This window comes from Macaca fascicularis, chromosome 15 (assembly GCF_037993035.2).
Source record: "Macaca fascicularis isolate 582-1 chromosome 15, T2T-MFA8v1.1".
NCBI classification, from domain to species: Eukaryota; Metazoa; Chordata; class Mammalia; order Primates; family Cercopithecidae; genus Macaca; species Macaca fascicularis.
In genome coordinates, this window is record NC_088389.1 from 4,272,501 (window position 1) to 4,287,880 (window position 15,380).

Below are 15,380 nucleotides of genomic sequence, written 5' to 3' on the forward strand. Positions count from 1 at the left end.
CCCAAGGGCAGGCTCCCAGGGGCCCCACCCCAGCCCCTCGGCACCGTCCTCCCAGGGGAAGGAACAAACCCTCCTATGGACTGGGGAGGAAAGGGTGTCTTGGGACTTTGGGAACGAAGGCGCGGACAGGAGCTTCAGAGCCCACCGGCCGGGGCCCCACTCCCAGTCCGGTCGGGCCAGTCTGGCTTTTACAAACTAGGGCGGGCTCAGAGTCCCCGCTGGACCGAGCCCAGACTAGGGTCTAGCGGTGGCTCCACCCCTCACTCGCTGAGTGTGACCTTGGACAAGTCCCCAAGTCCCCAGCCTTAGTTTTCTAACCTTTTCAATGAGGGGCTCATGATTAGTGACCCAGGACTCCAAGCCTCCGAACCCCCACCAAGCTCCCCGGGCCCCGCGGCTAAGCGCCCAGGTGAAGGAAACGCCGCCCCGGGGGTGCGCGGGGAAGATCGAGTGGCCCAGGCTGGGGGAGTGGGGAGCAGGGTCACCACTGCTGCGCCGGCTCGCGACCCCTGCCCTGGCCCGCCCTGTTCCCTGCCACCTCCCTGGGCAACTCGGGTCCCGCGCGGCGCCCGCCCAGCCCCGAGCTCCGGACCAAGGAGGGGGAGGAGGAGGAGAAGGAGGGGCCGCGCCAAGGCGGCCGGCGGGCGCACTTACGCCGGTGCTGCGGTCCAGCGTCCCGCCGCCGGCCGCCGAGAGCTTGGTGGTGTTGAGGCCCACCAGCGAGGGCAGCGTCTGGGACATCCAGTTGGTGATCATGGCCATGGTGCTCAGCACGACCCCGATCTTGAGCAGCGGCACCGACATCGCGCCTCGAGCTGCCTCCAGCGCCCGCTCCAAGCTGGCGCTGGCTCCCGCGCCCGGGCGGCCTTCAGGCGGCGGGCACCGCGGCGGGCAGGGGCGCCCGGCTGTGTCCCCGCGCCCCCTCGGCCCGCCGCCGCCCGCCCGCCGCCGCCGCCGCCCCGCGCGCCCCGGCCATCGCCGCGCCTTCCCCGGGCGCCAGGGAGGGTGGCCAGGCGGCCTCTGCCCGCCGCGCTCCGCGCCCCGCGCTGCCCGCCCCGCGCCCCGCCTTGCCCGGCTGCGTCCCTCCCGGCTCCTCAGCCGCCACCGGGAAGCGCCGTCCGGCTCTGAGCGCTGCGCTGGCTGCGCGCGGGGGCCGCGGCCGGGAGGCGGGGCTCGGCCGGGCGGGGCCGACGCAATCCGCCCAGGAAATGGGTGGATTTTTCCTCTTGCTCGGCTCCCCGCCGCCCCCTGGCTGCCGGCAGCGAGATCTGCAAACTCCAGTCCGCCCAGGAGTTGGGATCAGGGTGACATGAGGAGACGGACGCACCACCACCCCCCCAGATCATAAAATACCCGGCGGCGGCGTGGGGACCCCAGCTGGGGCACGGCCCGCGACCCTCCTGTCCCGGGGCTTCTCCCATCCTCACGCCCAGGCACCCCTCTCCGATCCCCGCAGAGGGACCGCTTTGGGGCAAAGGTTGCCCGCAGAGAGACGGCGCCATCCTGCCTACTGGGGCCCTTTTCCGCGGTGATTCGAGGGTCCCAGCCAGCCTGGGCCCTCGCCTGAAATCCAGCAGGCAGGGCCGGTTCCGAAAAGCAGCCAGACTCGCGAAGGCCTCCAGCGCCAGGGGGGCATCGGGGTATTGGTGCAGAGTTAAAGGCGCCCCTGCGAACCCTGGGCAGCCGCGGTGCCCTAAGACCTTGCTTGGGAGGAAGGGAGCCAACCGGCACCCCTGGCACCGGCACAGCAGGGCGGGGGCTGGGGTGGTCCGCTGTGGCCTGCGGTGCGCAGGGAGGGGCCTGGGAGGGCGCACACCGGGCAGGAGCTGCATACGGTCTGGGGCTCAGACCTGGGCCTCGGGAGCTGAAGGGGCCACGCCCATGAGCGTGGTGTTGGGGAGGTGGGGGTGTGGGGCGGGGACTGGGGTCTGTGGTGGAGGGGTGTGGGTTGGGGGGTGTCCTCATTGGCTCAGGGGTGGCGCTTGAGTCCTGGCGCCCAGGCCCAGCTGCAGGGCAAGTGGCGCAGGCTGCCCCTCTTCCCGGCTCTCTGCGGCGACGGCGGCAGGACTCACGCGTGTCAGTCCCACCCGAAGCGCAGCAGGCCTGACTGGGTCAAACGAGTTAATAGGGTTTTTGCATTTGCAGAAGGCTTCTAATCGGAGATGAAAGCCGCTTCCTCCGGGGCCTTCCATTAAGCTTTCCCAGCCATTTGGGAAGGAAAGACTCCCCCAGCTCACTCACTACACTCTTCTCTGCCTGGGTGAAAATTAATCTCCCTTCCTGGATGGGATTTGAAAGACGGACGCGGACCGGAAGGAGCGCGCCTCCCTGGCGCCTGCCTGAGAGGAACAACGCCTTCCTGGGGCTTTTCTCTCTGTGCGCGCGGTCCTCGGCTGCAGAGACTTCAGCTGCAGCCGAGATGATCCTGGCCTGAGTGCTGGGTGTGAGACCCGCTAGTTACATGAGCCCCTCAGATCTGCTTTTCTGAGTAATGCTGTAATCCCAGGCAGCCGGGCTGGGTCGGGTGCCAGGAAATTCCAACTGTTGGGGAAGGGCGCCATCTCCCAGCGTAAGCTGGGACTGCAGGTCCGGCTCACAGACTGGGCCCCGGCCGAGACGCAAGTCCGGTTGGGCTGGCTCCGCCCCCGCTCCTCTGGCCAAGCACGTTTAACACCGATTCAAGGCCACAAGCTGTGTCTCTCCAGATCACTCACGCCGCTTCCCACTGCGGAAGGACAAGGACCACTTGTTCTGTGAGAACAACTTCAAATGCAACCCAATCCCATCCACAAAACTCTCAGGCCGTCTCAGAAGCCATAGACATTTATTTAACGAAAGTACAAGATTAACCTGCACCTGAGCCGCTCTAACCTGCACCTGAGCGGCTCTAACCTGCACCTGAGCGCCTCTAACCTGCACCTGAGCGCCTCTAACCTGCACCTGAGCGCCTCTAACCTGCACCTGAGCACCTCTAACCCGCACCTGAGCGGCTCCAACCTGCACCTGAGCGGCTCCAACCTGCATCTGAGCGGCTCCAACCTGCACCTGCTCCAAACTGTCCTGTCCAGTTTCTAAAATCTGTGATTCAGTGGGCGTAATCGTTTTGAAAGGGTCGTCAGATAAGGTTTGAGCAAGCGTAATTTGATTTAGAAGGCCATGGAGCATTCCAGAAAGAAACTATGGATTGTTGAAGAATGAAGGCATTTTGATTAGAGGATCCACGGCCCCAGCCAATATCAAGTGTTCCTAAAGAGGACTTTCAATCCCAATTTCTTCACGACTTCTCTTAAAGCAAGGGCTCATTACACCTGCAGCTCTGAACAATCATACGAATACTGATGGGGCGGGTGCTGCACCCCAGATGGCACTAGGGCTTTGCCATGCCTGGCACCCAATCCTTACTGAAGTGCATGGTGTGGTGGCATTGACTCCACCGTATAGATGAGAAGTCTCAGGCCTAGAAAGATGACAAGACCTATCCAAGGTCATATGGAGACAGCCTATTTCCAGGGCTAAGCCCGTACACATGGTAGCATCCTTGTCTCGTAAATGTCACGGCCATAGTTAAATCTCATGAGCCCCAGAAGTGGCGTGAGTTGCATGGCATGAGCTGCATGGCCACAGAAGCCCTGACCATCTGCACAGTTTCACAAGCCACAGATGCACCAGAAGACATTTCATGGGCCCTTGCCTTCCACGCTCGTGGGAAGGACAGGAGGCTGCCCGCCCCTTTCTGAGTCCTGGCAGGAGCCTGCACCAGCTTCCCTGTCATGACAGGTTAGACCAGCCAGGTCTCTGTCCTCATGCCAGCCCCTTCCAGGCCTTGACCTTGGTGGACTCTGCATAAATTCATCGATACACCTAAAAACAAGCATACCCCCTCCGCATCCCCTGGCTTCACAGCTCAGAAGATGCACGTGTGAGAGGGTGCTCCTGCCCAGCTTGCTATAGACCTTACAAGAGCCAGACACACGCGCGCTGTGGGAGAATCACCTCGGGAAGCCCTAGGACAGCCACATGGTGAGCTGGGAGGGCAAAGATGACATGAACGCCCACAGTCAGACAACCACCGACACCCACAGTCAGAATAGTGAGGTCCACAGGATGCAAACCTACTCAGGTCCCAGAGCCAGGAGTGGCCGCTTGGTAGGAAGCAGGTCTCTGGGCCACTTCCCGATGCTCCTTGGCAAAGGACGCCCTCAAGGGACAAAGTTTGGACGCCTAGTTGCTGTTTAAAAATACGCATACTGTCCTCAGGCTATTGGCAAATACCTTGAAGGGAAACAAGGGGAGGGGAGGAAGAAAGGGAGGGAGAAGGGAAGAAAAAGAGAGAGACAAAGACGGAGAGACAGACAAAGAAACAGAGAGGAGACAGATAGGAAGACAAAGAAATGGAGAGAGAGACACAGAGAGAGAGGAGAGAGAAGAGAGAGGAGAGATAATAGAGACAGAGAGGAGAGAGAGAGAAAAGAGACAGAGGGAGAGAAGAGAGACAGAGAGAGAGATGAGAGGCAGAGAGAAAGAAGAGAGACAGACAGAGAGAGAGAGGAAAGACACACAGAGAGGTCCCATATGGAGCCATCTCTACTTTTTCTATGCTGTATGTACCTTTTTCATTCCCTTTCTGTGCTGGAACATTCCTGGAGCAAGGAAAGGACCTGGCCTCAAGCCAGGCAGCATGGGAGGAACCACGGGTCCCCTGAGCACTCCCTCTTGGCAGCCACAGAAGACTAGCATGGGTCTTCTGAGCCAAGTGTCCCCCGCACTCCCCTCCTCCTAGGCCTCTGGGTTCACACATGGGTGGAGGTGTAACTGCTCCTCACCCCCTTCCCTGGAGAGGATTTCTATCCTGGCCCGGCTCCCTGTGCCTGGCAGCACCTCCCATAAGCCAACAGTCTCCCAAACGCCACCCGCATCAGGCATGGCTGTGTAACCTGCAGCTTTGGCCAGGGGAGGCAGAATGGCTAAGGGCCACAACTGAGCAGCTTTCAGAGTCAAATGTCTCAGCCACGCCCTGGCTCTCTGCCTCTGTCATGAGGGAAACAGGCCCAGAGAGGGCCCCTCCCTCGCCCAGGGCCCTCTAATGAGAGGACATGTGAGCCAGAGGTGCCCCCGGGCAGCCTGTGCCCTATGCACGCCGTTGCCATCGGAAGCCACTGTGCTGGGGGTTTTTGAGCACCGCTGGCCTGAGCTGCTGACCCAGGAGATTCAGCTTCCTCCGAGACATCGTCCTTCTCCCTTTCCCTCAGTGTCAGCTGTTCAAGTCCCCCGGGGAGCCACTTCCCCCGGGGAGAGCATCCCACAGACCCTTGGCTGTCACTGGAGGACGTTTCTTCCATTCAGCAGTCGGCCTCGTGTCCAGCTTTTCAGTCCTCGTTCCTTGTCCATCCAGAGAGCTGACTTGTCCACGGTCCCTGTTCCCCCAGACCCCTCACGCACCCTCTGCGCTCTCCCTGGCAGGTTCCACACCTCTTTCATGGATATCGTCTCAGCCTGGCCACAACCAGGCCATAGGAAGTCACAGCCCTGTATTCCTTTAGTTGCCGAATAGAAAAGAGGCCAATTCTGGGAGTGGTACTTTGAAGAACAGGTACAAGATAATTCAGCAGATTTATCATCACCCTCTGGGCTGAATGCACATTTTTCAGGGACCCCAAAAACATGATCATTTCCTACTTTGCAGGTGAGGAAACTCACCGTAACTAATGGGGAAAGGCAGCCCGGTTTCTGTGGACTCGGTCATTGATCCTGACATGAATTCAAAGGTGACATCATGATGAGAAACATCAAAGAGTCAACCCCAGGGTCCAGCTGGGTATGTGGAAAATGCCCCAGGTGGCACCATTTGCTTACAGCCAAGGATTTGGTGCTGCCAGATTCCAAACAAAGTTCTTTGCATCCAGATGACACTTGGCCTCTGCACAGGAGGCTCCCGGGCACTGCTGTTGGACACTGTGGAGCCTGGATTTGGCCTTGGAAACTTTCTTAGCCACCTCTCCCCAAGACTGCTGCAGCCCCTGGGGGAATCTCCTGTTCCATCATCCTTTGTATTGCTGATGGAACAAAGCAATACAAATGCCCCTCACCTGCTGCCACTCACAGCTGCCTCAGTCTGTGCCTCTGGGGGACAAGAGGCTGAGGCTGAGTGGCCTGGGAACGGAAACCTGTGTGTGCATACTGGGGGCTAGGAAGGCGGCTGGGCAGGGGCTCAGAGACTCAAGCTGACAGCCAAATTGTTGGCCAATGGCTGGCTCCCCATTTCTGAGTCCCGCTGTGCTGTCTGCAAACCACACCCTTCAGTGAAGCAGTAAAGTTATTTACGATACACTGATGTTCTTTCTTTGACTCTCAGGCCCACGAAGCATCAGCAGAAGCAAGTAGGGGAGACTCTCTTTTCAGCACCACTCAGGAGAGCCATTTTGTATGGTAGGGAAATCCCTGCAGCAGGCTTTAAACTCCCCAAGGACAACTTGTATACCTAAAACCACTAGATGGAATGGAACCATTTTAGGGCAGCCCAAAGCGATACTGTGAACTGCTGATCTGAATGTGGACAAGGGTTGGCGAGCCGGGCTCATTCCCATCTCCCCCTTACACTCTTCCATCTCAACTCTTCCTGGCTACACACTCTCCAATCAGAGTTTAACTGTCATTGAACTGTGCATAAGGAATATACGGGCCAGATCCCTGCTGCCGGTATGTCTTCTTCGGGCAAGCAGGTTGGCTAAGGCACATCTAACTGCAGCTGCCATCACCAGCTGGAGCCCAGGCAGGGGCGTGAGCTTTGATGTGAGCACAGAAGAAGCAGGGACAGGAAACCTTCTCCAGGTAAGCAGCCACACACGAGGACGGGTCAGTGCCAACGCGGCAGATTCTCTCCATGGCGGCCCCTCCAGCCACCTTGTGCAAAGCATGCCAAGTGCAACGAAGGGTGTCATCAGACCCGCGGGCATGTCGGGCGGTTTACAGCCTCATCCAGAGGCCACCTTATCTCAGGACCTGTAGGTCCTGTTTCTTACTTCTTGGTCTCGAACTCCTGATCTCAAGGGATCCACCCACCTCGGCCTCCCGAAGTGCTGGGATTACAGGCATGAGCTACCGTGCCTGGCCCCTAATTCTTACTTCTTGGATCTCAAGTTGTCATACACATGCTGGGACATTTGAGCGGCACAGGGCTGCCTATGTAACCCCTAACCTTATGCTCCAGAGAACTGAGGTGGTCGAGCAGGCACTCCTAGATGCACCCTTGTCTCCAAGGAGGGGACGGGCCTGCTGGAGTGGACAGGCCTGCTGGGGTCTTTGATCCTCAGGGGTTGCAAGGAAACCACAAGTGGATCCCCTCCTTCTTGCCCTGCTTTCTCCTTCAAAAGCCCATTTTCAAGGTCAGCAGCCGGCAGCGTACGTGTCCACACAGTCGGAAAGGCACGGCTGATGGGCTCTGCGATGCATTCTGCAGAGGTCGACGACCGGGCGGCAGCACTGGCACTTCCTTTACACTGGTGCTCGGTGACACTGCGCTGTTTTTCGACTTTGCATTTTCTTTCTGTCTTAACAAACACCAGAACTCAGGTTCCTCAGGCATCACACAGACCTAGACCCCATCTGGGGTCATCACCTATGTGCTGGGTGGCTGGGCAGGCTGCTTTACCTCCCCACACCTGTGCATCCTCAGGTCAAGAATGAGGACAACTGCCCAGGATTGCTGGGACTGCCCCGACATGATAACGTTTACTCCTGACACGCAGTATCAGTCCTCGCCACTCGTGGGATTCCTGGGGCTTTAACTCTGGGTGGGCTCCAGTTTCTTATATTATTTATCTTATATAGTATATTATTTATTATCGTTATTGTTTATAATACTTAGATTATTATTTTAATAATCTACAAACCTCAGAGGTGTGCATTTTTACTTTCTAATCTCTCTTCCCCTCCCCTCAGTCACCCTGCAGTGCCAGTCGGGACAGCGCTGAGGTTTCCGAGCGTGCAAGGTGTCCAGGCTGCATCTTTCAGAGCTGAAAATTGGCTGCTCGCCCCGTCAGCCCGGTTCGTGGTTGCCATGTATCTAATTCAGTTTAGCTAGTAATTAGTTTTGTATTACTTTACACGGTGATGTTAATACTGATTACAGGGCCTGATAACGTTAGTAATAAATACAACCCAAGGCAGGAAATTACCTTTCTTCTGATTGGGGAAGGTTGAAGTCAGTGGAATGAGAAGCAAATTACTTTAGGAGATGGAGCAGCTGCCTCATGGGCAGGATTGACAGCTCAGTGCCCCTGATGTCAGGAGCCTATCCACCGGCGGCGGGGGCGGGGGGGGCAGCCCAGGAATGGGAAAGGGGAGCGTGCCCCGCTCCCTCTGTGTGTCCAGAAGTGTCGCCAGCCCCAGAGGCCATGGCCAACTTCGATGCAAAGACTGAATGAATTCCACGTATTCTGAAATAACTGGTTTAGGAAAAGACCCAATTCCACCTGAACTCTTCCCTCTACCCCTGCACTCCACCCCCTTCTACAAACACTGTATCCTCCCAGCATGTCTAGGACAGAGAGGGGCAGAGAAGCTGGAGGGGAGGGCCTGGCAGGGGGACAAGACAGGTCATCCGGACCACCTGGTCCAAGCTTAGGTTTCAGCAGAAAAAGCGGTTAGCCGTTTCTACTTGTTTGATTTGCTCAGGGGAGTGAAGTGAGGGCTTCAGCTCTAGAATGAGCTAAACCGGGGGATGAGGAACAGATTCAGAGGGATGGGCCTCACTGGGGTTCTGAAAGGCTAAGTCAGCATCGCTTCCCTGGTCTTCTCATCTGCCCTGTTGACACCAACTCACAACTCCCCAAGTGCAGTCCAGGGTCCGCCCACTTCTCAATGCAGGCACCTAGACCAGCAAACAGCTGGTCCAACTCTGAGACCCAGCATACAGTAGCCACTCAATAAAGCCTGAAGACAAACAGTCACAGTGACGGTCGCCACTCAAGCCTGTTCTGTGTTCACTGACAGCTTGAACCCCACTGGGGGCATCCAGGGCCGTCATGTTGTAGGAAAGGCCAGGCCCAGCCTGGGGATGCATGGCTAATGAGGAGAGCTCCACTTCCATCTTCAAACACTTCAAATACCCTCAACCCACGTGGATTGAGCATTGGATGCGAGAGTCAGGGTTTCCAGGCCCTTCTTCCTGCTACAACCTCTGTCTGCAGCCGTTTCTGTCTTCTTCTTCTTCTTCTTCTCCTTCTCCTTTTTTGTCTTCATCGTCTTCTTCTTCTTCAGACAGAGTCTAGTGCTGTTGCCCAAGCTGGAGTGCAATGGTGCAATCTCGACTCACTGCAACCTCCGCCTCCTGGGTTCAAGCGAGTCTCCTCCCTCAGTCACCTAAGTAGCTGGGATTATAGGTGTCCGCCACCACGCCCAGCTAATTTTTTGTATTTTTAGTAGAGATGCGGTTTCATCATGTTGGCCAGGCTGGTTTTGAACTCCTGACCTCAAGTGATCAAAGTGCTGGCATTAAAGGGGTGAGCCACCACACCCGGCCTCTGTCCTCTTCTTCTTTTCCCCAGGCTCACTAGTGGACCCAGGTGCAACCTTGGACCCAGATCAAACATCCTCCTTCTCCAGATTCCTCCGGCTTCCAAAACAGAACTCACTCCCCAACTCCCACCCAGAGCACTCGGGGCAGACACTTCTTGTGCCACTGAAACACGTGATTATGGCAGAGCCTGGGGTCTTCCCTCAAAGCATGCAGCCCCAGATGCCAAGCGGCAAGGGTTTGGCTCACTCACCATCGTAAGCCCAGAATTGACCAAGTTAAATCCAACCAGCTGGTATCCAGGAAGGGCTTGTTTAAGGAGAGGATGAGTAAGCCAATGAAAGAATGGGGTTGGGGGTCTGTAGTAGGAAGGGATCTTACTCAAGAATCATCTTGTTTAATCCTCCTTGTGAAACAAGGAAGGTCAGGCTCAGAGGGGTTAAAGGGCCTTTCTCAAGGTCACACAGCCAATGTCTGGTGGGATCGGGGTGAGAGTGAGGCCATCTGGGTTCAAGGTTGTTGCTAGAAAGATTCCCGGTCCCTTTTACCCTATTACCTACAAAAAACATGCTTCACTCTGAAAGGAAGCTTGTGGGGTGTGGAGGTGGGAGCCCAGGGAGCCCCTGCCCTGCCCCACCTTCCCCAAGGCCCAGAGATCAACGCCTCGGTATCCTGCCCGGGAAGCTCAGTACGATGCCACTTTACCCTGCTTCTTTAAGAGCATGAAATACCAGCCTTTTATTGAAAACCACAGAGCAAGACCATGTAAAATGTCTTTCTGTCTGAGGACAAAGTTCACCTGGCCCCACAGCCCTTGCGTGTCGTAGGCCATCCATCAACAGTTGGCGTTTGATGGAGTGTCTCATCGTAAGCAAGCTGTCGGGAGAACAGATGGCCCGGCCATGTGCTCCACTCCCCCTGCCTGCCCACCTGAACCCTCCAGGCAGCATGTATTAAGTGCAGGTAGGATCCAGGCATTTCTGACATTTTCTCATGTCGACGTATGCTCATTTAGAAACACAGTAGCCCTAGAATCGCATGTCCATCCCTTGGGCGGAGTTAAAAGCAAGGATGTGGCTGTGGGGAGCAATTTACCTACAGTGGAAGCAGGAGGCAGACACCAGGTAGCTCCAGCACCCTTTCCTGAAGCCCAGACTCGTTTCTTCACTCACTCACAAATGTCAACAGCATTGCTCAAGGAACCCACAATGCATAACTTTGGAATCAAGAAAGTAAGATGCTTGGGGATGGATATCCCCAGGTAGCTCTTGGAATCAGAGCAGGCTGGTCCTGCACCCATACCCACTCCCGACCCCAGGCGCCACCTTCTTGGAGGTCAAAGATGAAAGTCACCTGGCATAATCCCCAGGTGGGGACCAGGGTAGCCAGGCTCTCAGGTGCTGGTGCTGAGCCAGCCACTGTCCACCCCCTTCAGAGACTCAACATGATTTCACCTGCTGAGCCTTTTCTCCAAAATCCCACCACATTAGGGATAATTGGCCTCCAATGCAAGATTCCAAAAGCACAATTATCAGAAGCCAGCCCAGGGAAGGTAGAGCTGTACCGTGAGGGTGGGACGTGCCTCCTGGCTGAGTTGAGGGACACATTCCCCTGAGACAGCCTGTGGCTCAGCTTCAGAGAAAGGAACCTGCCAGGCCAGCAAAGAAAACAACGGCGTTTCCCTTCCTGGCGTTTCCCTTCCTGGCGTTTCCCTTCCTGACCTGGGAGGCTGCTGGCTGGCGGAGCTGACCAGGGTCCTGAAGGTGGCTGGCTGGGCCCTGACACCAAGATCTGAGGATACAGGGGTGTGCACAGGGGCTGGCTGGGGTTCGGATGTCCAGGACCCTTTGCGTGGATGGACAAATACTTTCCCCACTGAGATAAAGCTTCTAATTGAAGTTGAACCAAAAGTTTCTCCCCAGAACAGAGAATCTTTACAAAGACACAAAGAGGAGAACTTACGGAGAAAAAGCATCTTTTGGCCTGGGCATGGAGGCTTAAGGGTGCCATTAAGGCTTGGAGGGCCCTTGGGTGCGGCCTTGTCCAGGACCACCCAGAACCAGCCATCTCTTTGCCAAGGTGTCTTGATAAGACACAAGCACAGCTCTTTGTAGGGCAGCTTGCCACTCATCGGGACCTGGTTGCTCTTCTCTGCAGGTATCTGCTCCCCTGTGTGTGCGTGTGTGTGTGCGTGTGTGTGCACGTGAATGAATGCATCTGTCCAGCCACAGTGGACAACCACCACCCCTCCACCAGGCCTTCCTGTGGCCAAGAAAACTTCTCTCCTAGAGGCCACACCGAACCTCTCTCCGGGGGGACCGGCCGATCGTCTGGGCAGCACCAGGAGAGGGACTCTGAGGGTAAACGGGACGACGTAACCCCGCTGCTGGATTGGGATTTGGACCGCACGTTCTGGGCAGAGCCAGGGAGCCAGTGAGGGCTTCCAGGCAAAACAAGGGAACCTCATTCAGCATCTTCTCTCCTGTGGTCTTCCTCTCGCTCTCTGGCCCTCCTCTCGCTCTCTGGCCCTCCCATCTTCTCTCCTTTGTTTCCTCTTTTATTCTGAGGGAGAGGGAGGCAGGGAGGAAGGAAAGGAGGGTCAGGGGCAGCTGGGGCTTGGGGCCAAGGTGCTAGCTGCCCATCACTTCCTGGTCTTGCCACTCCAAAGGGCCAGAGTCTCCCAGTTCAGAGCATGGCACAGTGGTATCATTGAAAGGGCATTTTAATGTCACTCCCGAGTAGCCCGGCTCCGGAGGCTGGCAGGCTCTTCCCAGCACCATGGTGCCAAAGCAGCCCTCCCAGTTCGGCGCTCACAGACAGCCCTTCTCCTCCCCCAAGACTTGTCAGCTCCAAGATGCATCTTTAAAATGGAGAATACCAAGCAGAGATCTTTCTCTATTGATACATTGTTCAGGGGACAACGAGCCCGTTTGAAATGCCCAGGATCCCCACACCGGCACACCACAGGGCTCTTCACTCACCTCCTGCCGGGCATGTGGCCACAGTCCCCCAAGCCCTACACAGTAAGCCAACAATGCACCCAGCTGGCCGGTACGCTGGCTGCCCTTCCCGGTCTCAGCGGCACAATCCCCACCGCCTCTTTCCGGAGCCCCCAAGGGCAGCGTTATGCCCAAAGGGAGGATGTGCCACTCAGGGGTGTGTGTTGGGGGTAGGACTAAGGTCCTGCCACCTCCAAAAATGCCTGGGGACTTGGCTATCCGGCTCTCACTCTTCCCCCTCCAGATGACAATAGCAGCCAAACACCCCCTCGTGCTGCCCTTTGAACTTCTCAGCAGGGAGCAGGGGGCAGCGAAGTCCTAGGAAAAAGGGGGCAGCTGTCAGCCCTGCTGGGCCGGGACTGGAGGAGCACCGTGTCTCGGGTCAGCCTGCACCCCTCCCTCCCACCCAGGTCTGGCCCAGCACCCTGGCCCCTCCCCAACCCCGGCGCTTCGGGCGCCCAGGCCCGGGGCGCGGGGCGGCGTGGAGCCGGAACCGTTCCCGGACTTTGTGGGGCTCCCGGGGGGGCCGGGCCGGTCGCCTGGCAGGGAGGAAAATGGCGTTGGATGCACGTACTTGAGTGAGTTCAGTGCCCATCAGGATGAGGAAGAGGAGGCTGAGGAGCTTCCGGGCCGGGTGCATGTCTGGCTGCCACCTCCAACGACCTGGCATGCAGGGCCCTGGGTGCTGGCCGGCCGGCGGCTGCGTGGACGCGGACGCGCTCCGGCTCTGGCCCCGGCTCCGCGGGCTCCGGCGGCGGCGCCTGGCTCGTGTCCCCGCGCCTGGATTCAGCACCCGGAGCGGGCGGCGCGCGGGCTCTGCTGCGCTAAGCCTCCGCTCTGCATATTTATCGCGTCCCGGTTCCGGCGCGTCTGCCTCCGGGCAGGGCTGGGCAGGGCTGGGCTGGGCGGGAGCTGCGCCCTCCTCTCTCCTCGCCTCCTAATGGCTCCCCCGCGCGCCTGGCATTGGCGGAGAGAGGCGCGCCCTGCGGAGCACGAACGCGCGCTGGGCTGAGGCGGGTGCCAAAAGTTTGCTCGGAAGGGGCGGGGGCGGGGGTGGCGCAGAGGGACCCGCGCGCCTAGCTCTCTCCCGGGGAGGAGGGAGGGCGGCGGCCGGCGGGGAAGCAGGCTGGGACAGGATGTGACATCAAAAAGGCGGGGGAAATTGAACTGGGATAGAGAACTCCATCCTGGCCGGCCTGAGCCCTCGCAGGCTCCAGGTCCCGGAATGGGGACAGAGGGGTTGCCCGCGCTGGGGACCTGGGCCCCTGGACAGGGAGTGGGCCGAAGACTGGGGAGGGGGAGTGACAACTGGGGGTGGGAGGGATGGGATGTTAAGTCTTGATGTCTACGGAGTGACAGGAGATAAAAGCTGAATGGGTCCTTAGAAGTCACCCTTCAATGAGGTGAGCTGAAGCTGGTTCAGGAAGGATGTTTCCAGGAGGACAGTTCAGGGAGGAAGCCAGACTTAGAACCCTGGTCACCTGGCAGGCAGCCCTGATGCGTGGGGAGGTCAGCAAAGGGGTGGAAGCGGGAACAAGCATTGGGTGCTGGGCTCCTGTCCCCAGCCAGGGCATGTGGAGGAGGGTCTGTCTGTGTGCTCCTGGGGGTGGATACACACATGCCTGTAAGGGGCCCTGTCCTTGTGTGTTAGGTTGTGACACAGCTCTGCCCACCCCAGGTGCCTTTTCTGAACTAGGAACCTAAGAGAGGAGCTCCCCCACCAGGGCCGGGTACCGAGGGCACCAGGACAGGCAGAGTCAAGGGGGTTCTGGAAGCCCCCGTCCCTGGTGGGAGAGCTCCTGTCTTAGGTTCCTGGTTCCGAAAAGGCACCTGGGGCGGGCGGAGCTGTGTCACGACCTAACACACAACAATAGGGCTCCTTATAGGCACGTGCCAGGTCCACAGGGCCCCTTACAGGTAGGTGCGTATCCTCCCCCAGGACTCCCTTGGCTCTGCCTGTCCTGGTGCCCTCCTCCCCTTTCCTCCCTTTCGATGTCCCCTCTCCCTCCACCCTCCTTTAATGTGTACTCAGACCCTTTGACTAAAGGAACTGTCTTGCGGCCACGTTTTCCATTTACATTCCCCATTTTGTGAGAGGAGTCCCAAGCACCTGTATTTTCTGAGAAGCTAAGGTTGCGGCAGGTATCTAGAAGCCTGTCTCTGTTCTCTGTTGTTTAGTCTTTAATCTATGGAAGATAAGTTCCCTAAAGAGAATCTCTGACGAGAAGAGACCCCAGACCCAATAATTGCAGAGAGCAGCACTGCCCTGGATGATGTGGCCTGGCCCCCTGTGTCACAGATGAGGCTACTGGAGTTCGGGGGAGTAACGTACCGGGGTCACCCAGTGATATCCCGAACAAGGGCGATGCCACCTCCTGCCCCTGTCACCGAGCTGCCGACGTCTAGGAGGCGTCCCCTGGACATTGGGTGCGGGAGCTGGGCACATGTGCTGAAGAAGAGAAGATGAGAAGGGGCCCTCCCACTTGGCCCTTGCACTCTGAGGGCCTTTGCTGCAGGGACTCTGTCCTCTGAGCCCTGGGGACAGAGCTCTCTCCAGGGAAGCCAGGGTGGGCCGGCTTGTTGGTCTGGGTGGGCTTCCCAGCCTCGGAGGAGTTTAAGCAGTGGCATTCCCGGTGATATGCCACAGCCCCTTAGGCAGGGTGGCCCCCAAGACTCTGCGAGGAGGTGGTGCTGGGAAAAAAGCAGGGGTGCAGCTGTTGAGGCTTCTTTTCTCTCTGCCCCCCTCGCGTTACTACTCTCAGTGTCTTTGTTGTTCTAGAATGGAGGGAAGTTGTTTGTAAGCCCCTTGGGGATCATTGAGAGAAGCAGCCAGGGACCAGAGAAGACCCTGCATTTAGAGCTGAAGG

General features: G+C 57.9%; 1 protein-coding gene across 3 annotated transcripts in view; it reads right to left on the bottom strand.

The window, feature by feature from the left end:
• The window catches only part of OLFM1 (olfactomedin 1), a 49,494-nt gene extending 36,109 nt beyond the window's left edge, over positions 1 to 13,385 (bottom strand). For 2 of the 3 annotated variants that reach the window (XM_045374226.2, XM_045374227.3), the window contains exon 1: positions 13,088 to 13,385. In XM_045374226.2, the coding sequence (XP_045230161.1) occupies positions 13,088 to 13,183 (96 nt within the window). In that variant the 5' untranslated portion in view covers positions 13,184 to 13,385. Of the gene's footprint in view, positions 1 to 654; positions 1,127 to 13,087 lie in introns of those variants that run through there. The other variant, XM_015436232.3, reaches the window with a different exon arrangement.
• Between the last annotated feature and the right edge of the window lie 1,995 nt (positions 13,386 to 15,380).